Raw genomic sequence first — 25,205 nt, 5'->3', positions numbered from 1 at the left:
TTCCAAGTGGCCCTGGTTGGGTTTGGGGTATAGACTCCAGTCGGGACAGGAGAACTTGTCAACTGTTTTTCCTTCTTTTATTTCTTTTTTTAGATGGAGTCTCACTCTGTCGCCAGGCTAAATGCAATGGCACCATCTCTGCTCACTGCAACCTCCACCTCCCGGGTTCAAGCAATTCTCCTGCCTCAGTCTCCTGAGTAGCTGGGACTACAGGTGTGCGCCATCATATCCAGCTAATTTTTGTATTTTTAGTAGAGACGGGGTTTCACTATGTTGGCCAAGCTGGTTCTGAACTCCTGACCTCAGGTGATCCACCTACCTCGGCCTCTCAAAGGGCTGGGATTACAGGTGTGAGCCACCGCGCCTGGCCTTTTGTCATTTTTTAGAGACAGAGTCTCGCTCTGTTACCTGGGTTGGAGTGCAGTGGGGTGGTCCTGGTTTACTGCAGTCTCAATCTCCTGGCTTCAAGTGATCCTCCCACCTCAGCCTCCCTAGTAGCCAGGGCTACAGGTATGCACCACCACACCTGGCTAATTTTTTAAAAAATTTTATAGAGATGAGGTCTCACAATGTTGCCCAGGCTGGTCTCAAACTCCTGGCCTCAAGTGATCCTCCCACCTTGGGAAACTAATCATTTTTCAATTTAGATGTTGGGGAGCAAAGAGGCGCTGGCTCCACTCGGGAGTCTGTCGTGCAGTCGGCCCTGGGTACTCCTGCTGGGAAAGAAAGCTGAGAGGACACCGTGCTGGCTCCCGGGACACCCACGTCTGCAGGGCGCGTCACCCACGCCTGCCGGAGGAACGGCGCTGCAGCTACGCCTCTCTGTCCGCTGAGCGCGGACGTGTTTATATTTAGTTCATGATTTTTACTTTCCTCAAAGAACTGATGCGTAAATTACATTCTCTGCAGAAAGGAAACAGAAAGGGGATGAAGGCGAGATTTTCAACCACACCTGAAGAACGGGATCTAAAGCCAGTCTGAACTTTTTGAAACAGTCTGGGATGACCCAGTGTTGATGAAGGCCAGCTCAATGACCATCATCCACAGTGAGGGTGACAGTGCCCTCAACCCAAGCAATTAGAACATCTCTTGCCTTGAAGATGATGGGCTTTCCTGGCTCTCCAGTGAGACTCAGTCCCTCAAGCCCTTTCCAGACAGAAGATCGCTGTCCTTGGTGCCACCAGGAGCCTCAATAGATGTCCCTGTGAGGCCCGCGCACACCGGGCAGCGTCCCTCCTCATGCTGAGATGGCGCGCAGGCATGAAGACACCCTGGCCACACACACCAGAGAAAAGCAAACAGAAGGCGCCACCCTGCTCACTCCAAGGAGAAAACGGGCTGGGGCTGAGCGCAGTGACTCGTGTCTGGAATCCCAGCACTTTGGGAGGCCAAAGTGGGAGGATCGTTTGAGCCCAGGAGGTCAAGACCAACTTGGGCCACATAGTGAGACCTCATCTCTATACAAAGTAAAAAATTAGCTGGGTGTGGTGGCACACACCTGTAGTCCGAACTACTCAGGAAGCTGAGATGGGAGGATCACTTGGGCCTGGGAGACTGAGGCTGGAGTGAGCCGTGACTGCACGCCTGCACTCCAGCCTGGGCGACAGAGTGAGACCCTGTCTCAAAGCAAAACCAAACAAGGCTGGGCACGGTGGCTCACACCTGTAATTCCAGCACTTTGAGAGGCTGAGGCAGGTGGATTGCTTGAGCCCAGGAGCTCAAGACCAGCCTGGGCAACATGGTAAGAGCACATCTCTATATTTTAAAAAAAAGTAAAAACTAAAACAAGACAAAATATTTAAACAAACAAACAAAACAGCCGGGCGTGGTGGCTCATGCCTGAAATCCTAACACTTTGGGAGGCCAAGGTGGGTAGATAGCCTGAGATCAGGAGTTCACGACCTGCCTGGTCAACACAGTGAAACCCCATCTCTAATAAAAATATAAAATTAGCCAGGCATGGTGGCAGGTGCCTATAGTCCCGGCTACTTGGGAAGCTGAGGCAGGAGAATCACTTGAATCCGGGACTCAGAGGTTACAATGAGCCGAGATGGCGCCACTACACTCCAGCCTGGGTAACAGAGCAACACTGTCTCAAAAAAAAAAAAAAAGATTGTGGATTCTAAAATCTCATGAAACCCCACAGAGCAGTCGGTGGCCTTGCAGTGCATCTGACGTATAGAAAATACAACTGAAACAGCTTTCTGGAAGGTTCTTGGCCTTCACAGAAGACGGCACTGCCCTGGAAATTCCTGTTTTTACAGCTTCTGGGAGTGAACGGACGTCAGGTACCAGGAGGGATGATCGCAGACACGTCTGCAGGTTTCCGGTCTTGTTTCCACCATCAATAGAGACTTGGATTTATTGGCACGGGAGTCCCATGGCTAAAATAGGCCAGAGCCTGGACATCTAGGGAAAAATGCTAGAAACAAGTGGGATACATGCTATGCCTGCAAGAAACTCACTAGCGGGACAGGCCCAGCCTGAATTACCTTTGGGCGAACGTAAGTGTTTAAAAGAATTGTAAGGCTGGGCACAGTGGCTCGCGCCTGTAATCCCAGAACTTTGGGAGGCCAAGGCGGGCAGATCACCTCAGGTCAGGAGTTCGTGACAAGCCTGACCAACATGGAGAAATGCCATCTCTATTAAAAATACAAAATTAGCTGGCGCAGTGGCACGTGCCTATAATCCCAGCTACTTGCGAGGCTGAGGCAGGAAAATTGCTTGAATTATGATGAGCCAAGATCACACCATTGCACTCCAGCCAGGGCAACGAGAGCTAAACTCCATCTCAAAGAAAAAAAAAAAAAAAAAAAAAGTCACTGTCACTCCTGGCCAGGGTGTTAAACCAGCTGATACCTAACAGATGCCTGAACTCACTCAGTCATTGTGGTCTCAGGCCCAGAACTTGTTCGCCGACGAGCAAGTGAAGACGTAATGTCTCTGAGGCTTGTCTTTTTTTTCGGAGACAGGGTCTCGCTCTGTCACCCAGGCTGGACTGCAGTGGTACAATCAAGGCTCCCTACAGCTTCAACCGCCTGGGCTCAAGTCATCCTGCCTCAGCCTTCAGAGTAGTTGGGACCACTCATGCACCACCACGCCCAGCTAATTTTTGTATTTTTAGTAGAGACGGGGTTTCACCATGTCGCCCAGGCTAGTTTCAAAGTCCTGAGCTCAACTGCTCCTCCCACCTCAGCCTCCTAAAGTGCTGGGACTGTGGGTGTGAGCCCCACTCCTGGTCTCTAAGGCTTCGCTCTTTAGGCCAAAGCGCTTGACAACACCCCCACGATGGCTGGGAACTTCTTCCTGGATGGACTGACCAGGGGGACCCCCGTATGCGGCCCTTGATCCTTGCCCCTCCCCCGACGTTTGCTGTTACCTGCTGACTGAAGGTCACGTTCCTCCTCCTGCTAGTTTCGGGACCCCCTCCTCCGGCTGCGTCCGGGATGGCTAAGGTCTGGGGTCTCTTCAGAATCCCTGATGACCTCGGCTTGGAAGTGTCCAAGGAGCCCACCCTCAGAATGTCCCCATCCGAGCCAGAGGTCAGGGCACACTCTCTGCCCTCCAGAAGTCCACGGTCCTGGCGGTAGAAGCCATCAGGGACTCGGGGGAAGCTGACGCTGATGGGCGGCCTGGGGACGCTGCCAGGGATGGCCAGGTAGCTGTCGTGGCCACCCGTGAAGCAGTCAATGAGGACACTGTCTATGTTGGCCGTGCCGAAGGACGAGGCGAACTCGCTGATGCCCGTCAGGGAGCTGTCCCTGCTGATGAAGCTGCCATACTTGGGCGTGAGGGGACTGGGTGGGGAGATGGGGCTGGAGAAGTTGGTGGCCTCGTGCACCGGGAGGGTGTCGCTGGGGCCTTCCTCTGGCAGGACAGGTGGGGACGGGGGCAGTGGGAGGCTGGGGCTCTTCATAGCTGCCCGCTTCTCGCCCAGCGGTCGCAGTGGCCTCTCGGGAATGCTGACCAGGGTCAGGACGGTCGTGACGCTCAGGGTGACCGCAGTGAAGAGGTAAATGACACGGAGCTGCCCCCCCAGGGCCCTCCCGAAGCCGGTTTTATCCCAGTGGATTCCACCAACCACGTAGCCGAAGCCTCCTCCGAGACCTGGGGGGAGAGACGGGGTGTGAGTTCCCATCAACAGGTGGAAAAGCCCCAAGCGCGGCAGCCCCATTTCTTAGAAGGACATGAACACAGCCAAGGCCGTGCCAGGGACCTGGGCACAGTCTGTCCCCCCTAAACCCCAACAAGAGGGGATGGGACTCCCAGGGCAGGCCCCTTGGGGACATCCCAGTCCTGTCCTACACGGCCACCTGCAAGGCCCTTCCTGGCAGGACCCCCCCCGCCGCAGCAGCACGGCGACCACCTACCTGCCCACAGCCCCTTCCGCTTCCTACCTGTTCCACTCCCCATAACCTTTCAAGTCCCTGGAGCAAATGTTGACAGCCGGGTGCGTCCTTCCTCCGAGGCCCCCTCTAGCTCAGGGCCGACCCCATCGCTCACACACAGACGACCGCACGAGTGCCTGTGGCTGTCTGTCCCATACCTGGGACACTATGAGGAGAGTCACCCCTTGTGGGGACCAGATGGAGCCTGCGTCCCCCGACCCCCGCCGACACCTGAGCCATTGGCTGACAGCAGAAAAGCAGGGACCAGATCACTGCTGTTCCTGCTCTGTTCTGGCTCCACGCCTCAGGGCACCGGCCAGCCCAGCCTGGCCTTGAAGCATGGCAGGAAACTGTGAGCGATGCCGTGGGGGCCCAGCTAACAGCAGTGGGCAGATTTACCTCCAAACGGTGCGGCTTCCTCCGGCCCGGCTTTATGCTTCGATGGCAAGAGCCAGGGAAGCCGCAGGGGCACCACCCCAGCCAGCTGCACGTTCACGACCCCCACTCCATCAGGGATCCTCTCTTTTATCTTATATTATTGTGAGTTCAGCTACATTTGGAGTTAGTCCAGTATTGAGAGGAGAGGAGGGTTCTCTTGGTTTACCGCTGCTGCTGAGGAGGAACCTGCCTGTTACCAGCATGGGATTTGGGGGGAAGACTTGACCACGTTAGGGGTTTACCTTTCAAGGAAGAACTTCTATGGGCAGGCCTGGGTGTCAGACATGCCCAGCTCAGCCTTCCACACACACCTAGGGACGGCATGACCCCGGATCTAATTATGTCGTGGTTTTACTGTAAAACTTGCTTCATTAGTCCCAGATGGGCCTTTTCATTTCACACGCATGTCCATTTAAAAGCCCCAGTCCTAGGCCAGGCACGGTGGCTCATGCCTGTAATCCCAGCACTTTGGGAGGACAAGGGGGTGTGGATCACCTGAGGTCAGGAGTTCAAGACCAGCCTGGCCAACATGGTGAAACCCCATCTCTACTAAAAATACAAAAAAATTAGTCGGGCGTGGTGGCGTGTGCTTGTAATCCCAGCTACTCGGGAGGCTGAGGCAGGAGAATCACTTGAACCTGGGAGGCAGACGTTGCAGTGAACTGATATCACGCCATTGCACTCCAGCTTGGGTGACAAGAGCAAAACTCTGTCGAAAAAAAGAAGAAAGCAGCAGCCCCAGCCCCGTCCCTTCTCTGCCTCTGTTCTTCTAGACTTAGGAGTCTTTCTGCTTCCCCACTACCCCGCGGGTATTTTATTATTCTTGACTTCCCATGCTCACCATCCTGACTGCCTCCCCTCCTCCCCTCCGGAAAGACACCATTGCTATTGGTGACCCTGATTCAAGGTCAGATTTCAGATAGATAACTTTATTAACTAATTTTCTTGAATGATCAAGTGGTGTCTCCTCACAGACAGGGGTAAGGTAAAACCCGACGTCCCTCTTCCTCTCTGCCAAGCCCAGCACTCACCCGGCCCCTCTGGAGTCCCCTTGTCCCCAGCAGCTCACGGGGGGAAACAGAGAGAGAAGCGGTAGCATTTGCCGGGAGCTGCAAGGGAGGCTTGGAGAGGCCAGGCCATTTGTGTAACATGGAATTTCAGCTCTTGAGCTCCCAACCACCCGAGACTCAGCCTCTTCATTTGGGCCCTATGTGTGTGTCTCGTGAAGACTTTCCCTTTTTAATTTAATTTTATTTTATTTTTGAGACAGAGTCTCACTCTGTCTCCAGGCTAGAGTGTAGCGGCGTGATCTTGGCTCACCGCAACCTCCGCCTCCGGGGTTCAGGCAATTCTCCTGCCTCAGCCTCCCGAGTAGGTGGGATTACAGGGGCATGACACCACGCCCAGCTAACTTTTGTATTTTTAGTAGAGACGGTATTTCACCACGTCGGCCGGGATGGTCTTGATCGCCTGACCTCGTGATCTGTCCACCTTGGTCTCCCAAAGTGCTGGGATTACAGGCATGAGCCACCGGACCTGGCCCTTTCCCCTTGATTTTTAAACATTGTTTCAACTGATATATATATATGTCTTTTTCAAGAGGAGTCGAGTGCAGCAGTGAGAGCTGGGGAAAGAGTAAAGGAAGGAATTCCATCTGTAACTGACTGTGAGAGATCAGCTGAGATAACTCACTACCTTCAGCCCAGCCAACTGCTATTTTATTTTATTGTTAAATTCATTTATTTAGAGATGGAGTCTCTCTCTGTCGCTCAGGCTGGAGTACAGCAGCTCGATCCTGGCTCACTGCAACCTCCACCTCTTGGGTTCAAGCGATTCTCCTGCCTCAGCCTCCCGAGTAGCTGGAATTACAGGTGCACACCACATGCCTGGCTAATTTTTGTTTCTTTAGTAGAGATGGGGTTTCGCCATGTTGGCTAGGCTGGTCTTGAACTCCTGACCTCAATTGATCCAACTACCTCAGCCTCCCAAAGTGCTGGGATTACGGGTGTGAGCCACCACGCCTGGCCCCAACTGCTATTTTAAATGGATTTTTTTATTCCATTTTATTCTGTAACAAAGCAAATATTTTATATTTAAAAAGCTACATTTATTTATTTATTTATTTATTTTAGAGATGGGGTCTCACTGTTCACCCAGGCTGGTTTCAACCTTCTGAACTCAAGCAATCCTCCTGGCTTAGCCTCCCAATGTATAGCGATTATAGGCATGAACCACCGTACCCGACCAGTATTGATTTGCAGACAATACATTCATAACTAAGCATGATACTGAATTTCTGCACTGCTTTGCAGCTAATTCCCTTGAAGTTTTCATACATCCAGTCCCAGAGACCAGCGGGGCTGAGTCCTCATTATCTGCATGTTTTGTATTTGTGAACTCACCTCCTTACTACCACGTATTTGTAAATGCAGGACCAATGCTCACGCTGCTCTCACAGTCATTCAAGGATTTGCACAGAACAGCACAGCGCCTGCACTTCCTAAGGGCGGGTGGTCCAGCTGAGGCCCCGCAGCACTGAGCTCTGCTTTCTCGTCTCTACGCTCACACTAAAAACAAGTTTTCTTTTCTTTTCCTTTTTGAGACAGAGTTTTGCTCTTGTTGCCCAAGTTGGAGTGCAATGGCACAATCTTGGCTCACTGCAACTTCTGCCTCCCGGATTCAAGTGATTCTCCTGCCTCGGCTGCTTGAGTAACTTGTAACTACAGGCTCCTGCCACCACACCTGGCTAATTTTTCGTATTTTTTTTTTTTTGAGACGGAGTTTCGCTCTTGTTACCCAGGCTGGAGTGCAATGGCGCGATCTCGGCTCACCACAACCTCCGCCTCCTGGGTTCAGGCAATTCTCCTGCCTCAGCCTCCTGAGTAGCTGGGATTACAGGCACGCGCCACCATGCCCAGCTCATTTTTGCATTTTTTAGTAGAGACGGGGTTTCACCATGTTGACCAGGCTGGTCTCGATCTCTTGACCTCGTGATCTACCCGCCTCGGCCTCCCAAAGTGCTGGGATTACAGGCTTGAGCCACTGCACCTGGCCATTTTTTGTATTTTTAGTAGAGATAGGGTTTCTCCATGTTGGTCAGGCTGGTCTCGAACTCCCAACCTCAGGTGATCCACCTGCCTCGGCCTGCCAAAGTGCTGGGATTATAGGCGAGAGCCACCGCGCCCGGCCGAAACAAGAGTTTTTTGTGTGGTCTATTTAGTGCTACCTTTTTTTTTTTTTTTTTTTTTTTTTTTTCATTTTTGTGTTTTCTGTTGGTGTATCACTGTTTAAATGCTCCCCTCCTCTCCCGAAGCTGTCTGATGTTCCCAAGTGTAAGAAGGCCAGGCGTGCCTTGCACAGAACATGTGGATAACAGTGAAGCTTCGTTCAGGCTTGAGTTGCAGTGCTGTTGGCCATCAATTCAATGTCAATCAGCCAAAGGCATAGATGAAAGACGGGGTTTTAAACAGAAATGCATACAGCAAGGTTATGTGTTCATGAGTGGATGAAAGCTTTGTGACTGGAGGCTCACAGGAACCTAACGCTGTAATTTTCCTGGGAGCGAATCGGCATTTGCTAATTCAGTGTTTGTGTTGATTTTGTAGAACATAACAACCTCAAGTAATGAGAATCCATGTATATAAACATTTGGATGGCCGGGCGAGGTGTTTCACACCTGTATTCCCAGCACTTTGGGAGGCTGAGGTGGGCAGATCACAAGGTCAGGAGATCGAGACCATCCTGGTTAACATGGTGAAACCCCATCTCTACTAAAAACCACAAAAAAATTAGCCATGGCGTGGTGGCCTGTGCCTGTAGTCCCAGCTACTCGGGAGGCTAAGGCAGGAGAATTGCTTGAACTCGGGAGGCAGAGGTTGCAGTGAGTTGAGATCGTGCCACTGCACTCCAGCCTGGGCTACAGAGAGAGACTCCGTCTCAAAAAAAAAAAAAACAGTTGGATTTATAGATCTACAACTGTGTAGATCTATCATTGCTGATGATGTGTCAACAGCATAGGTTGTGGCTGATATGTGTTATGTGAGATATGTGTTTTCAATCATTTAGTGTTTCTCTGTATTTTGGAATTCTGCCAGCTTCTTTGTCAAATCAGGGAGTGAGGAAGGGCCCTGAAAGCCACACGTCTGAGGCCTGCAGCCCTGCAGACTCACCTGCCAGGAGGGCGTGGATGTTGAGGCCTCGGTCCTGGTCTGCAGGGCTGCACACGTCCATCATGTAGGCGTGGCTGGGGTTGTCCGCCGAGTCAGCGCTGAAGTCCATGAGCACCACCCCGCACACGGTCAACAGCAGGCCCCACTTGTGGTTGCCGGTCACGTCCGCCAGGGCGATGCCGATGTCCCGGCCATTCAGCAAAAGCGAAAGGCCCAGCAGTGCCCCTGGACATAGAGACACAAAGTCATGCCAGGGAAACGCAGACCAGCTCTGTCCCCGGCAGCTCACGGCTTACGTCTAGAATCTTTAGGACCCAATAATTTTTAGAACTTAAACCCCAAGCAGAGCCCAGTGGAAAAGGCTCCTGCAGACTCACATGTTTTGCACTTGGATGGGGGTTTTTATTTCATCAAGCAGAGAAGAAATGAGATTAACTTTATCAACTCATTTTTTAAAAATAATCAAAGTGATCTATTCTTACAGTTAACTCAGGCCAGGTTGTGGGACACACCAGTGTGGGGCCCAGAGCTATCTGGGTAACCATTTTGGTCAGCGTTCTTTCTTTATTTTTTTTGTGTGAGATGGAGTTTTGCTCTTGTCACCCAGGCTGGAGTGCAGTGGCGCAATCTCGGCTCACTACAATCTCCACCTCCCGGTTCAAGCGATTCTCCTGCTTTAGGCTCCCGAGTATCTGGGATTACAGGTATTCACCACCATGCTCAGCTAATTTTGTATCTTTAGTAGAGACGGGGTTTATCCATGTTAGGCTGGTCTCAAACTCCTGACCTCAGGTGATCCACCTGCCTCAGTCTCCCCAAGTGCTGGGATTACAGGTGTGAGCCACCACGCCCGGCCTGGTCAACATTCTTTTAAATGTTCCTAAAAGGAAGCAGTTGGGACCTTTTTATTTTCCTCTCCATTTTATTTCCATGCCAAAACAACAGACCTATAGCCAGGACAAGAATGAAAGGGCGTCTCCTTCCAAACCTTGAGGTACACCGGTCACTCCAAGCACCCAACAGAGGCTGCAGTAGGAATCCTGAAACAGAGCAGGCCAGTGGTCATTGCTGGGGTCCTCATGGCACATGGGGACGTTGAATCAGCCTCCATATTCCCGAAGTGGCAGCTCTCAAACGCCCCCAGTGCATCAAAAGAATAAGACGAAACAGAGTCAGCAATAAAACCCTGAACTCGAAAACCAAAGCGGAGCAGACTCTTGGAATTGCTCGGTGTCTCCTTAAATCCTCCACTTTCGACGCTAAGGCCCTAAGCGGCCACAGCTTCCTTGGGAATCCAAGAAATTTCCAGAACTCCCAAGCCCACAGGACACCAGCATCATGGCTTGGATCCTCCGATGAGGAGAGCCTGGCATGAGACAGTGCCAGCCCTCGGGGGCTGCCAAGTCCCTGTTCCATTGTCTGGTTTCGATGAGAAACTTAAAATCTGGGATATGACCGGCCCTCCCTGTGTTCCCCACAGCCCCAGACTAATGAGGGGGACTTAACTCCTGATCCTCCCTGGTCCTACCAGGACCCTCAAGCTGCTGCAATGAGCTTCCAGAGGTTTCCAGAGGCCCTCCACCATCATCAGGGCGGAGCTGGGGCTCACCGAGGATGGGGCTGATGAACCACACCAGGCTGTAGAGCTGGTCGGGCAGGCCCATCTGCAGGAGCACCGGGGTCACGTACGCGGTCTCCATGGCGTAGCTGAACTCGATGCCGAAGAGGATGCAGCCGTTGAAGAGCAGCTCCCGGAAGGACCTCTGGGGGTGCAGGTCCTCGAAGTCCACCAGCTCAAGCGGGCACGGGGTGTTGGGGGGTGGGGGTGGGGAGGGCCGAACGCACTTCCTCCTCTTGGGGTGCCGTTTGAAGTTGTTGGCCCGGTGACTGAGGTGTCGCGTCACGGACCCCGAGTAGCCCGTGACCTGGGACCTCCAGAAGTCCTGCGGGGCCACGCTGGGGAAGAGGGCGTCTCCCGGCGGGGTGCTGCTGGCTGCGGGGATCATCGTGGGGAGGGCTGGTGGGCGTCCCTGCGAGGAAAGCCCCGGTGGCCACAGTTACTTTCTCCGGGGGCAGTCCTCCCCCGACTCCAGGCAGCCCTCACCCTTTTCCGTGGGAACACGTGAGTGCAGAATTTACAGCCAGACACGGGCCCCCAAAACAGAGCCCACTGCTCATGGGTGATGCTCCGGGCCTCTGCCCATCTGCAGTTCCTCTGCCCCAGGAGGCCGAAGCCCAGCGCCTTCCCTACTCAGAGAGAGGACCCCGCCCTGCAGGTCCCCACCCCAAACTCAAAGGGACTGTCTCCCAGACAGAGGCTTGGTCAGGACTGTCCTGAGGAAGTGAGTGCCTCTCAGCTCCTCTCAGGCCTCCAAGGACACCAGGCTATTTTAGGACCTGCGGCCCATTTCTAGGGCTAATTTTGCCCATCCCTGAAGGTCTCAGGGGACCAGAGAGGACGAGAGGCCCGGCATTGCTAGGAACCACCCCCAGCACCCTGAGTGCTCCCTTGCGGTTGGGGGACAGCTCCTGTGTCACCAGATAGAGTCACAGCCAGCCCCCTCCCCTCCCTAAAGCTTGTGTTCCTCCTTCATGGCAGGCCAGGGGACCCTCCCCTAAGGCAGCTGAATGGGCTTAACATGAGCCCCCTTCTCTTCAGTACCCACATACGAGTGAGTTTTAGTTCAGTTGGGAGAACTGAGACTTTGACAGTGTTCGAAAATGCTCTCTTTAAAGAAATAAGCCAAACTCTGGAATCCTGTAGTCACAGACAACACGGGAATGCAGAGGGACAGAACCAGGGAGAGCTGAAAAACAGATCCCCACTCCCCAGCTTCAACTTACTTTTTAAGCATTTTCACAATGTCTATGACCTAGGTAGGGAAAGAGCAAGTTCAAGGCCTTCACAGAGAGACATCCGTCTGTTCCCCTCCTCTCCTCTACTCTGCGCCACTGGGGTTTGCAATCTGCACCACATAGGCACCAGCTCCAAAGCCTCCAGCTGTTTTTCACTGCTTTGAAATTAACCTAGATTGTTATTATTATTCTTCTTGAGACGGAGTCTCGCTCTGTCACCCTGGCTGGAGCGCAGTGGTGCGATCTCGGCTCACTGTAATCTCTGCCTCTTAGTTTCAAGCGATTCTCCTGCCTCAGTCTCTGAGTAGCTGGGATTACAGGTGCCTGCCACCACGCCCAGCTAATTTTTTGTATTTTTAGTAGAGACGGGGTTTCACTATGTTGGCCAGGCTGGTCTCAAACTCCTGACCTCCTGATCACCAGCCTCAGCCTCCCGAAGTGCTGGGATTACAGGCTTGAGCCACCACGCCTGGCAATCTAGATTATTAATATTAATAGAATGGATTCTAGTATGTTAGCTTGTGTGTTTTAGCCAATGTCCACTTTTCTAAACACAGGGAGAGGAAAACTGCTTAGATCAGAGGGAAATAAATATATAGCAAAATAACAGAGGGAGAGTTCAGGATTCTCTCAGACACAGCCCACCCCACCCACTCCACAAAAAAGCAACAGGATAAATTCCCTTTGAAGTCCTTCCTGAGACATAGGCCCCCAAATTGGGACAACTTTCCCAACATTGATTTCTGATGATGATACTTGTCATTGACCAAGATAAATATCACAGGCTTTCTCTCAAAATTAGTTTTAAGCTTCAAAAGTAAGGCTCTTTCTGACATTAACTTATACCACTTTCCATCACACTATCACTAGATGATAAATTATTTATAGATCACTCTGAAATTCCTCACTCCAGATTTGTATCCAAAAATTCTTCCACCCCTCTACCCACTCAGAGATTGTCTTTCTTCTCTTTGGAAGGCACTGATGGTGAAAATGATTGGATCTAGAGACATTCCAGTAGGATGAAGAACACAGTGTTAATCCAATGACTCATCCATCCATCCATCTAACCCACCCACCCACCCATCCATCCACCCACTTATCCGTCATCCACCCACCCACCCACTCATCCATGCATACATCCACCCACCCACCCAGCCATCCATGTGCCTATCAACTCACCCACCCACCTACCCATCCACCCATCCACCTACCCACCCACTCACCCATCCACCCACCCACCCATCCATCAACCCACTCATCCATCCACCCATCCATTTATCCACACACTCACCCACCTATCCACTCATCCACCCATCCACTTCTCAGCCATGTATCCATCCACTCACCCACCCACTCATCCATGCACCTATTGACCCACCCACCCATTCATCCATGAATCCATCCACCCACCCATTCACCCATCCATCCATCCACTCATCCATCCACTCACCCGTCCATCCACCCACTCACCCATCCATCCATCCACCCACTCACCCATCCATCCATCCACCATCCATCCATCCATCCACCCACCCTCCCACTCACCCATCCATCCACCCATCCATCCATCCACCCACCCATCCATCCACCCACCCATCCATCCATGCACCTATCGACCCACCCAACCATTCATTCATGCATCCATCCACCCACTCACCCATCCATCCATCCACCATCCATCCATCCATCCACCCACCCTCCCACTCACCCATCCATCCACCCATCCATCCACCCACCCACTCACCCATCCATCCACCCACCCATCCATCCACTCATTCATCCATCCATCCATCCATCCACTCACCCACCTATCCACTCCTCCACTTGCCCAGCCATCCATGTATTCACTTACCCACCCATTCAACCATCCATCTATGCATCCATCCATCCACCATCCATCCATCCATACCCACCCACCCACTCACCCATCCATCCACCCACGCATCCACCCATCCATTCATCCATCCATCTACTCACCCACCTATCCACCCATCCACTCATTCACTTGCCCTGTATCCATCGACCCACCCACCCATCCTTCCATGCATACATCCACCCACCCACTCACCCATCCACCCACTCATCCATTCACCCATCCACCCACTCACCCATCCACCCACCCACCCATCCATCCACTCACTCACTCATCCATCCATCCATCCACCCACTCACCCACCTATCCACTCATCCACCCATCCACTCACCCAGCCATCCATGTATCCATCCACTCACCCACCCATTCGTCCATGCACCTATCAACCCACTCATCCATTCATCCGTGCATCCATCTACCCACCCACTCAGCCATCCATCCATCCATCCATCCATCCATCCATCCATCCATCCATCCACTCATCCACCCATCCACTCACCCACCCATCCATGTATCCACTTACCTGCCCATTCACCCATCCATCCACCCACCCATCCATTCACCCATTCTTCCACTGAGTCATCTGCCCACCCATCCTTCCACACATCCTCTCTTCCATTCATCTATTCATCTGTCTATCCAAACAAGCATCTGCATATCCACCTGCTTATTTCCCACCCACTCCTCTATCTATCCTTCCATTCACCCATCTACCTACCCACCCTTCCAAACATGCACTCATCCACCCACCCAGCTACCCAGCCTCCAATTCAGCTGAGTATTGAGTACCAAGACACTGAGGTAATAGAGATAAAAGAAAGGCACTGTTCTTGCCCTAGAGTTAGGTGAAAAAGTGAGGAAAGGCCCTTCCTGGTTGGCGGAATCATTGGGTAAAAGAGATATATGAGTAAGAGTCGTCGGGCACAGTGGGGGCAGGGTGAGAGATGAGGCCCTCAGAAAGGTCTTAGCTAATCATGGGGGGCCTGGAAGCCTTGTTAAGAGGTGGATTTTATTCCAAGGTGACAGGGAGTGACACAGCAGAGACAGCCTCCTGTCAGTTCTATAAATGACTTGAAAATACCATGCTTTCCCATAGGAAGAGAGCAGATGAACCTAAGAACTATGTAGACAAGTAATACTTCATTTGAAACAATTCATCGATGAGGAGTAAATCAAGATTAACATGTTTAAAAAGCTAAGCTTATGTATGTTCCTCACTGGCCTAGCTCAAGCACTTCTGCACGGTAAAATCTGCTGATTGGCGGGTCTTCCTTCCAAAAACCCAAGGAGGAGTTAGTAACCCCTGGAGCTTCATTCATCGAAAGCACAGACACAGAGCACCAGTTCCAGCACCGTGTGAGACAGTCTCCTTCTGAGTCAGAGGTGAGACCCCACACAGGTGAGGTGGAGAGTTGGATCGGACTCCACCTGAAGGTCACAGTCCCACGTTTGCCACAGTGGCCAACTCCCTTTCTGTCCCTCTGCCCAGCCTCTCCCCACCTTCAGGCACACAGGGATATCTCCTGCTCTTTCTAAGCAGCATTTTAACCCATAATATGAACTTAAATGCATTAGAAACCTTCCCTTTAAATTTGGAATGAGCCAGGTGTGGTGGCTCACGCCTGTAATCCCAGCACTCTGGAAGGCTGAGGAGGGCGGATCACAAGGTCAAGAGATTGAGACCATCCTGGCCAACATGGTGAAACCCCGTCTCTATTAAAAATACAAAAATTAGCCAGGTGTGGTGGTGCACACCTGTAGTCCCAGCCACTCGGAGGCTGAGGCAGGAAAGTCGCTTGAACTCAGCGGGTGGAGGTTGCAGTGAGCCAAGATCACACCACTGCACTCCAGCCTGGTGACAGAGTGAGACTCCACCTCAAAAATAAATAAACAAATAAATAAATTTGGAATGAAGAACTATGACCCAATTTGAAAAAATTTCAGCTTTAAACAGCATATAGAAGAGAGAGAGAGTGTGTGTGTGTATGTTTCTGTGTGTAGAGAGAGAGAAACAGACAGAGAGACAAGACGGACAGACAGACAGACAGTGTCTCCCTCTGTCTAGCCCAGGCTGGAGTGCAGTCATTATGGCTCGGTGCAGCCTCCACCTCCCTGAGAGGTCAGGTGATCCTCTCATCTCAGCCTACCGAATAGCTGGAACTACAGGTGCATGCCACCACACCAGGCTAATTTTTGGATTTTTGTATTTTTTTTTTTTTTTTTTTTTTGTAGAGATGGGTTTTTGCCATGTTGCCCAGGCTGGTCTCAAACTCCTGGGCTCAAGCGATCCACCTGCGTTGGCTTCCCGAAGTGTTGGAATTACAGGCGTGAGCCACCGCACCCAGCCCCTGAGCTGTATTTTTGAAAAGAGGAGCTTCTTGGATCTTATTTACGGTGGATATGTAAAGGGACAGCTCTCCCATCACCTCCGCCAGCCCCACTGCAGCCTGTCCTGGCAGAAGTGAGGGCCTTACACATCAATGAACAACACTCTAGCATCGGAACCAGAATTCAACCTAGTTTAATCCTGGTTCGGAAAAAGTCTTTACTAAGGATTCATTTTCAAATCTGGGGATGAGCATTATCATTTTCATTAAAACTACATTTAGTAAAAGTTGTTCACAAATGTTTATTCTAAGAAAAATTTAATTAAATTAATTAATTAATTTATTTATTTGAGACAGAGTTTCACTCTTATTATCCAGGCTGGAGTGCAATGGCACGGTCTTGGCTCACTGCAACCTCTGCCTCCCGGGTTCAAGTGATTCTCCTGCCTCAGCCTTCCCAGTAGCTGGGGTTATAGGCATCTGCTACCACACCCAGCTAATTTTGTATTTTTAGTAGAGACAGTTTTCTCCATGTTGGTCAGGCTGGTCTTGAACTCCCGACCTCAGGTGATCTGCCTGCCTCAGCTTCCCAAAGTGCTGGGATTACAGAAGAGCCACTGTGCCCAGCCTCAAAAATTAATTTCTAAAATTCTTCTGGCTGGGAGTGGAGGTCGAGGCGTGTGGCTCACCTGAGGTCAGGAGTTTGAGACCAGCCTGGCCAACATGGAGAAACCGCGTCTCTTTTAAAAATACAAAAATTATCCAGGTGTGGTGGCACATACCTGTAATCCCAGCTACTCAGGAGGCTGAGGCAGGAGAATCACTTGAACCTGGGAGGCAGAGGTTGCAGTGAGCCTAGATCGTGCCACTGCACTCCAGCGTGGGTGACAGAGCAAGACTCTGTTTAATTAAAAAAAAAAAAATCATTTTTGAATGTTCCCATAAAAATGGGTGAGTGGAATTTAAGATTGTGAAATCGAATTTTAATACACAAAGACAAACATTCACCAGACCATCTTTACAGCACCATCTGACCATTTACTCAGTCAAAAGGAAATGCACTCATCTCTCTGGACCCCCAAAAGGTTATACAGGGGCCCACTGTGCTTCCAGAGTACACAGGATGTTTAAAGTAACAGATCCCTCAAACTGCATTATGGGAAGTTTAAGCGGCAAATGATTATTAAAGTCATCCATGTTCATGTAGTTTGAATGCTTAGAACGATTCTACTGTGAGTGGAAACGATTTCCTCATTTCTTTCCTCTATGAAAATGGGTTCCCACCCATTTTCACCTGGGGACAGCTCCCTTCCTCACACTTATTTACTTGTTATTTATTTGAGATGGAGTCTTACTCTATCGCCCAGGCTGGAGTGCCGTGGCACGATTTCAGCACACTGCAACCTCCACCTCCCGGGTTCAAGCAATTCTCCTGCCTCGACCTCCCAAGTAGCTGGGATTACAGGTGCCCACCACCAAGCCCGGCTAATTTTGTATTTTTAGTAGAGATGGGGGTTTTGCCATGTTTTCCAGGCTGGTCTCGAACCCGACCTCAGTGATCCGCCTGACTGGGCCTCCCAAAGTACTGGGATTACAGGCATGAGCCACCGCGCAGGCCCCTCATGCTTCTTTCCACCGACCCTCAAAATTCTTCAGGGAGGTCCTCCCGGACCAGGAAAAGGCTCTAGGGACTCGGGAGGGTGCGTGGCATAGGCTAGTTTCTGAATCGTGGCCGTTTCCCACTTTCCATCTCTGGCAGCTTGACCCCTACTCCAGGCCACCTTTTCCCCAAAACGCAGGCCAGGTGCAGCCTGAATTTGGCTGTCCTCCGCCCCTAACTGCTTCCCTAGAAGAGCTGAGAAACATGCATGGCGGTAACTGTAGAAATAATTCGAGAAGTTGCTCGTTGTCGAGGGCAGAAGGGGCTGACCGGCTTCCGCCTCAGCGCGTTCCCCTTGGCGCCGACTCGGGAAAGGAGCGCACTGGGGCGCCGCGCTAAGTAACCCTGGGATGCCGAGGGCGCTGCCAGGCCCCTGGTCAGGGAGAGGGGTCAGCCCCACGCAGAAGGTGAGCCGGAAGCGGATGACACCTGCCCAGGTGACCAGGGACCAGGCCTCGGGCTCGAGGAGCGCACCCCGTGCCGGGGCGAGGCCAGGGTCTCCTCCCCTCGCCAGCAGGACGAGAGCATCTGCCACCTGGCCGGCACCCGACCGACCCCCGGGCCCGAGGCTCCTGCCCGCGGAGGGGCGAGACGGGGGGCTCCGTGGACTCTGCCATTCCCGAGACTTCCACGAGGAACAAAGGTCTCCGTGCCGGCCTCGGGTCCCGAACCCGGCGCCCTGACTACCCCGGGTCCCAGGGCGCGGCGCTCCGGCAGGCACCGGGCCGGGGAGCGGGCGGAGGGCGCGGGGGAGACGGCGGTACCTGTGGGTGGAGACGGCGGGCATCCCTGTCCCCGCTGGCTGCTGCCTGCCCGGCCGCGGTCCCCGCTGCTGCAGCATCACCCGGGGCGGGGCGCTGACGTCACGGCCGCAGCCTCCGCATCCGCGCCGGCCCCGAGCCTTAAAGCGGCGCCGCGCCCGGGGCCGGAGCCCTCCCGGGCCCTTCCCGCCGGGGACCCCCACCCGGGGCTTCGCGCACGACGGCGCGGTCTCCGGGACCTGCCAGTATCCCAGGGGAGCACCGATTTCTTCTGATTTTAAAAGAAGTGAATGCATTTTGGCGTCTTCAGGTATAAATAGATGCCCACGTGTTCGCCATTCGCGGATGCCGCAGTGCGTTCGCCAAGCCTGTGCCCACGTGCGCAGCCGGGGAGCCGGGGCTGCGGGAGGCCTCGCGACTCTGGCGCTGTCCAAGGCGCTGGGGTTGCGGCAGAGAACGAGGCAACGTTCGCGGCTCCGGGGAGGGACATTTTATTTATTTATTATTTATTTCCTTTTTTAAAATACAGAGAGACGGGGTCTTCCTATGTTGCCCAGGCTGGTCTCCACTCCTGGGCTCAAGTGATTCTTCTGCCTCGGCCTCCCAAAGTACAGGTGTGAGCCACCGCACCGGCTGCATGACATTTGAGAGAGACACATATACATTACCCAAGACATAAAATAAATTGTATGTCGGGAGGCGGACACGCCCTAGATAAGGGGTTAGGGCGTGTGGGGCTGGGGAGGGGCTGGCCTTGCAGGCTTCCATCAGATTGTTGGGAGTCCTCACCTCACAGGTGACATTAGAAGAAGGACTTGAGGAGCAGGCCGGTCGCAGTGGCTCACGCCTGTAATCCTCACTCTCTGGCAGGCCAAGGCGCGCAGATCACCTGATGTCAGGAGTTCGAGACCAGCCTGGCCAACATGGAGAAACCCTGTCTCTACTTAAAACACAAAAGTTAGCCAGGCATGGTGGTGGGTGCCTGTAATCCCAGCTACTCGGGAGTCTGAGGCAGGTGAATCTCTTGAACCGGGAGGCAGGGGTTGCAGTGAGCTGAGGCCGTGCCACTGCGCTCCGGCCTGGGCCACGGAGTGAGACTCCATCTCAAAAAGAAAAGAAGGTCTTGAGGAGCTATAGGGGCCAGCCAGGCTGCCGCGTGGGGAAAGTCATGCCAGGCACTGGGAAGGCCAGGGGAGGGGGCAGAATTGAGATGGGCGGAGTCAAAGCATTACCGATCAAATGATTATGCAGCCAAAAGTGGAATTCCAACCCCGGTGAGGTGCCACAGAGCGGGCATGGGTCCTGTGGAAGTCTACAGCGGCGGACTCCACCCCGTTGGGAGGGTTGAGGGCTCCTCAGGTGCACACCAGCCAAGTGCAAAGGATAGCGCGTCCCATGCAGGGGGCTGGGGGCTCAGCACCAGCAGAGCTTGGGGAGGGGAGAGGCCCTGGAGGCACACAGCTAAAGAAGTGGAGGGGCAGGATCAGAGGCCTGGGAAGTAAGTGGAGGAGGAGGATGCAGAGGCCTGGGGAGTCAGAACCAGCCAGGTGTGGCCTCCTGGGCAGTTGCTATTTTCCGAGAGCAAAGAGAAGCCTAGAAAGGTTTTATGTAGGGGATCAGGTGACATGGATCGTATTCATAGTTACCAAAGATCATAAAGTTCAGAGTAAAATGGATTGGAGGGAACCTGAGGACCAGGTGGGCACACCAGGTGGTGGCCCAGGTGGGAAAGTTGGGTGTTGGTGGTGGGACTGAGGTGATGGATTGCCCAAGGACTTAGTACTCTGTGCCTGATTGAAGGAGGAGGGTGGCACTAAGTTTCTAATTTGAGCAGTGAGGGAAGAGGGTGGATTCATGAAGGCCAAAGCAGGTGTGGGCTGGAGCGAGTGCCATGGGCTTGCTTTAGGACACACTGAGCTTGAAGGCCTTTGTAGCCTCTAGACTGTTAGAGGCCTGGGTGGCTCACGACTGTAATCCCAGCACTTTGGGAGGCCGAGGTGGGCAGATCATGAGGTCAAGAGATGGAGACTATCCTGGCCAACGTGGTGAAACCCCGTCTCTACTAAAAATATAAAAACTAGCTGGGCTTGGTCGTGCGTGCCTGTAGTCCCAGCTACTCGGGAGGCTGAGGCATGAGAGTCCCTTCAACCCAGAGGCAGGGGTTGCGCTGAAATGGAGCCACTGCCCTCCAGCCTGGTGGGAAAAAAAAAGAAAAGAAAAGAAAAGAAAACTTTTTTAAAAAGGAGAGAGAGAGAGACGGGCTCTGGAGCTTGAGACGCTCCTTTGCTAACTGGGAGCTAACTGCAGGCGGACTGTGGACCTCGCACTGCCAGGGAGAGGCACAGGGCAGAGGCCCCAGAGGACACCGAGGGAATTTCAACAGGTCCTGGCCAGGCCGAACAGAAGGAGCTTTGGAGGACTGGTTCTACTTATTTGATGTCTATAACGGGGTCATTGTTTGAAAGAAAGACCCATGTGCTTTTCTATTTTGCATGCAAGTGGCCTGCCATGAACTGATGACCTTTAACACCTCAGGGACATAACAAAATCCAAGCTTCCTTCCACCTGAGGCTGGCAGAAGTGTGCCTGGCGGGTGGGAACCTCTGCGCAGCCCTCCAGGCGTCCGGGTTCCCTCCATCTTGCTCTGTCCCGGTACCCTGTGGGAGGAGCACAGATGGTGCCTGCCTGCGGAGCCAGGTGTGCTGGAGGACCCGGTTCCGCTCAAGTCCCATTGGCTAGGACCCTTTGACACAGCCACACCGGCCACACCCAACCCACAACAGGGCTGGGAAATGGGGCCCCTATCCCCAGGAGAGGAGGGGCTAGGGGTGGGGAGTCCCTGCTTCACCTGCTGCTGTGACTTTTAGCTGTTTGCGGAGGGAGAGAAGACAGGGAATGCTGAGAAAACAAAAAGGTCATCTGGAGGTTCTGCAGCAAGAGAAGAGGTTTGATTTGCAAGCATTGCTGAGAACGGAAGGGGTTTCGAAAAGCCCTTTGACCTTTTTTAAACCTCCAAAGTGAGAACCACCTGAGGCTGGAGCTTTGGCTTTTGAGCCGCTCGTAGGTCAGGTCAGAGTGCGGTGTTTCTCCCTTTGGGTAGACAGAATTCTCCTGTCTTGTCAGTAGGTCTAGACGGGGGGCCAGGATGGAAGGACTGGTAGAACATGCAGGAAACACCAGGATCCTCGCCCTTCTGGTCCTTGGCATGTGGGGAGGATGGCAGAGCGAGCAGGGAGAGCCAGGGGGAGGAAGGTGGTTGGGGCGCATCCTGCACCTTTCTCCCTGCGCCCTGGCCCTGACCTGGCGGAGTGTGTTCTGGGCAGAGCCACCCCAGATCAGCACAGAGGACGCAGCCCGGCTCGGGGATCAGAATGCTGGGGGCTCTAAGCTGCCCTGTGAGGCCCCGGGACTCCCATTCGGTGCGGGGATGCGGAGCTGAAGCTGCAGTGGCTCCATGGGGTGGGGCGACCCTCAGCCTCAGTGTGGGGACAGTCGGGTCAGGAGGCTGGGTGGAGGGACTTTGGCAGAGAGACCTGGAGGGGTCTACGGGGCCAGCCAGGGCCCCAGGGTGTCAGGAACCCCACCAGCTCCTCAGCAGGACCCAGGAAAATAAGGAACTGCTGCAGCCCTGCAGCACATACGGGGACCAGTTCAGATCTGAGAAGTGACAGACATGGGTGTGTGTGTGCCCCTGGTGTACGAAGTGTGTGCTGCGCAAACATTTTGGCGCATTCTTGGCCGGGCATGGTGGCTTACACCTGGAATCCCACCTGGAGGCTGATGCAGGCAGATCGCTTGAGCCCAGGAGTTCAAGACCAGCCTGGGCAACACAGTGAAACCCTGTCTCTACTAAAAATACAAAGAATCAGCCAGGCGTGGTGGTGTGCACCTGTAGACAGGAGGGCAGCGGAGCCCCATCCGACTGCCCCAGCCCAGAGATGGAGCCTGGCCGTGCGCAGTGTTAGCCTAGGGAGACCCAGTCAGACCCCAAACAACAGGCTCCAACAGCGCAGAGCAGAGCTGGGGCGAGGAGGTGGGCGCTGGCTCATCTGCTGTCCCTGGGTGTCCACAAGGTGGTGGAAGAGTCCCACTTTCCCGGGAGGCAGCGGGAAAACCTTGGAGAGGGAGCGGGAAAAGGAAGCAGCTTTTCCTGACCTTGTAAAGATTCTTGGTTCTAAGGCTGGATTTTTCTTCCTACTTTGTGAACACACTTTTTCTGCAAAGCATGAAGCCAAGTGGATTTTTATGAATAATGTTATCTGTAACAACAGATCTCGTGCTAGTCACTGTGCTAAGGTTTTTATGTATTTGAACCTCCTGTCGTCATCATAGCTTTAGGATTGGGCATGATCTCCACCATTTCTTTTCAATCCAGAAGGCTGAGGCTTGGATGGAGTCAAGCCTGACACGGGCAGGGTTAGAGAGGGGATTTGAACCCAGAACTGAAGTTCACACCCTCCAGCAGAGGTGGTGGGAGAGCCTACCAGCCTGTTTCCAGGCCTGGGGGTCATTCCTCCGTCTGTGCAGCCATTATTAATGGAGCATCTGCTGTCCTCAGGTGCTGGTGGGAGGTGGGATTTGAGACGGCATCGGAATCCCCTCCGCTCTGTTCTCAGCCCCAGCCTCCTAAAGGGACCATGCCGTCCTGTGGTCTCTACCACCCCTCCCCATCCCATTCCCTGACCTACAACACTGTCAACTTGTGGCTCGCAGTTCAGATCTGAGCAGTGACAGACATGAGTGTGTGTGCAGCTGTGTGTACAAAGTGTGTGCCGTGTAAACATAGAGAAAGGTGTATTTTCAGCCGAGCACGGTGGCTCTCACCTGGAATCCCAGCACTAGGGGAGGGTGAGGCAGGCAGATCGCTTGAGACCAGGAGTTCAAGACCAGCCTAGGCAACCCCAGAGACATGAAATCCTGTCTCTGCCAAAAACACAAAGAATTAGCCAGGCGTGGTGGTGTGTGCCCGTAGGTAGTCCCAGCTACTCAGGGGGCTGAGGTGGGAGGATTGTCTGAGCCTGGGAAGTCAAGGCTGCAGTGAACTGAGACTATGCCACCGCACTCCAGCCTGAGCAAGAGACCTTGTCAAAAAAAAAAAAAAAAAAAAAGTGCATTCTCTTACATTGTGTGGAGTTAATGAATTATTGGTGACCTTCAGTCAATAGTGCTTTCCACTCTTCAGATAGCCTCTGTGGCTCTGACATGATCTAGACTCATACACACACACATGCACACATATGCTCTCAGATATGTGCACATACATGCTGTCATGCTCTCAGATATGTGCCACACCTCCTCCTGGTGAGAGCTCAGCAGCCACCTGAAACTCTGAGTTAGAATCTAGACATTTTGTGTCCATACGAAAAAAGTCACAAAATTACAGTCCTGTAATGACATCACACTGCAAACTCCAGAGAACAGGGCCATCCAGTTCTTTTTCTTGTTTTTTTTTTTTTTTTTTTTGAGGCAGAGTTTCGCTCTTGTTGCCCAGGCTGGAGTGCAATGGTGCGATCTTGGCTCACTGCAACCTCCGCTTCTTGGGTTCAAGCAGTTCTCCTGCCTCAGCCTCCCGAGTAGCTGGGATTACAGGCATGCACCACCATGCCCGGCTAACTCTGTGTATTTTTTGTAGAGACGGGGTTTCGCCATGTTGGCCAGGCTTGTCTCAAACTCCTGATCTTGTGATCTGTCTGCCTTGGCCTCCCAATGCTGGGATTACAGACGTGAACCACTGCGCCCGGCCCCAGTTGTTTCTGTAGCCTCCTGCCAAGTGTCCCAGAGGCCAAGCACTGACACCCAAATGCTTATATACCCTACATGGAATAGGACTGGTTGAAGACGCACGGTTTACCTGTGCACACATGGGCACATTGAGGATAAAACAGATTGTCCTGCGCTGCCCTGGGCGTTCCAATGAAACTCCATTGAACCATTTCTGCAGGAAAATGAATTCTGATTTCCAAACATAATGTCCTTCTTATAAAGCACCTGTGGAAGCAAACGCTGGACTTCAGGTCTTCTAGAAGAACTGGGACAAGGAGGGAATTAGAACCTACCGGGACCTGAGGAATCTGAGCTGAGCCAGAGCGCGAACCCAGGGTCTAGATGTTGGGCAATGCTGGAGCCAAAGAGTGTTGGGCCGCTGAGGTTCTAGAAATAAGGCGGTGGAATCCAGGCGTGGCTGGCACCCAGGCAGCTACAGCCTCCCATTTGTTGGCTGGATAAAGCCTCACTGGGTCACACAGTTGCCAGATAAAATACAAACACCCAGTTAAATTTGAATTTCAGATAAACAGAAAGTAATTTTTATGCTCAGTACGTTCCAGGCAACGTTTGGCATCCTGTATTCTGATTTGCTCGACTTGGCAACCTTATTGGGACAGCTTCTGGAACCAGGCAGAAGCAGCCACCCAGGGAGCCCAAGGCCCTCTGAGGCTCAGCCTGCTGCTCCATGCCTGCTTCGATTTGCGGTTCACCTGTGAGAACAGTCAACACCCACCCTCCACAGAGAAGCCCCGGCCAACTTCTGCGTGGGGCTGGAAAGAAGCAATTACCAGACAATGCGTGGTTGGGAGCTTTAAAGTTCCAGCGGCTTTTGTGCTTTATTTATTTGTTCAATTTATTAAAATTCGGAATCGACTAAGCAGAACTTTCTAAACACTTAACCACTCGTTGTGCAACTAATAAAAGCATGAAAATTTCCAATTATTTTAATCTTCGATCTTAATAA

General features: G+C 52.8%; 1 protein-coding gene across 2 annotated transcripts in view; it reads right to left on the bottom strand.

Moving 5' to 3' along the window:
- Positions 1–18,554, bottom strand: part of SLC45A1 (solute carrier family 45 member 1) — a 30,300-nt gene extending 11,746 nt beyond the window's left edge. Inside the window, exons 1-5 of one of the 2 annotated variants that reach the window (XM_003927926.4) lie at positions 18,479–18,554; positions 10,605–11,025; positions 9,943–10,035; positions 8,996–9,220; positions 3,380–4,107 (exon numbers count right to left, since the gene is read on the bottom strand). In XM_003927926.4, the coding sequence (XP_003927975.3) occupies positions 3,380–4,107; positions 8,996–9,220; positions 9,943–10,035; positions 10,605–11,001 (1,443 nt within the window). In that variant the 5' untranslated portion in view covers positions 11,002–11,025; positions 18,479–18,554. Of the gene's footprint in view, positions 1–3,379; positions 4,108–8,995; positions 9,221–9,942; positions 10,036–10,604; positions 11,026–18,478 lie in introns of those variants that run through there. The other variant, XM_074380007.1, reaches the window with a different exon arrangement.
- Between the last annotated feature and the right edge of the window lie 6,651 nt (positions 18,555–25,205).

The sequence above is a fragment of the Saimiri boliviensis genome, chromosome 11, assembly GCF_048565385.1.
Source record: "Saimiri boliviensis isolate mSaiBol1 chromosome 11, mSaiBol1.pri, whole genome shotgun sequence".
In the NCBI taxonomy this organism is placed as follows: domain Eukaryota; kingdom Metazoa; phylum Chordata; class Mammalia; order Primates; family Cebidae; genus Saimiri; species Saimiri boliviensis.
Note: the sequence above shows the minus strand (reverse complement) of the source record. Positions and strands in the feature narration are given on the sequence as shown.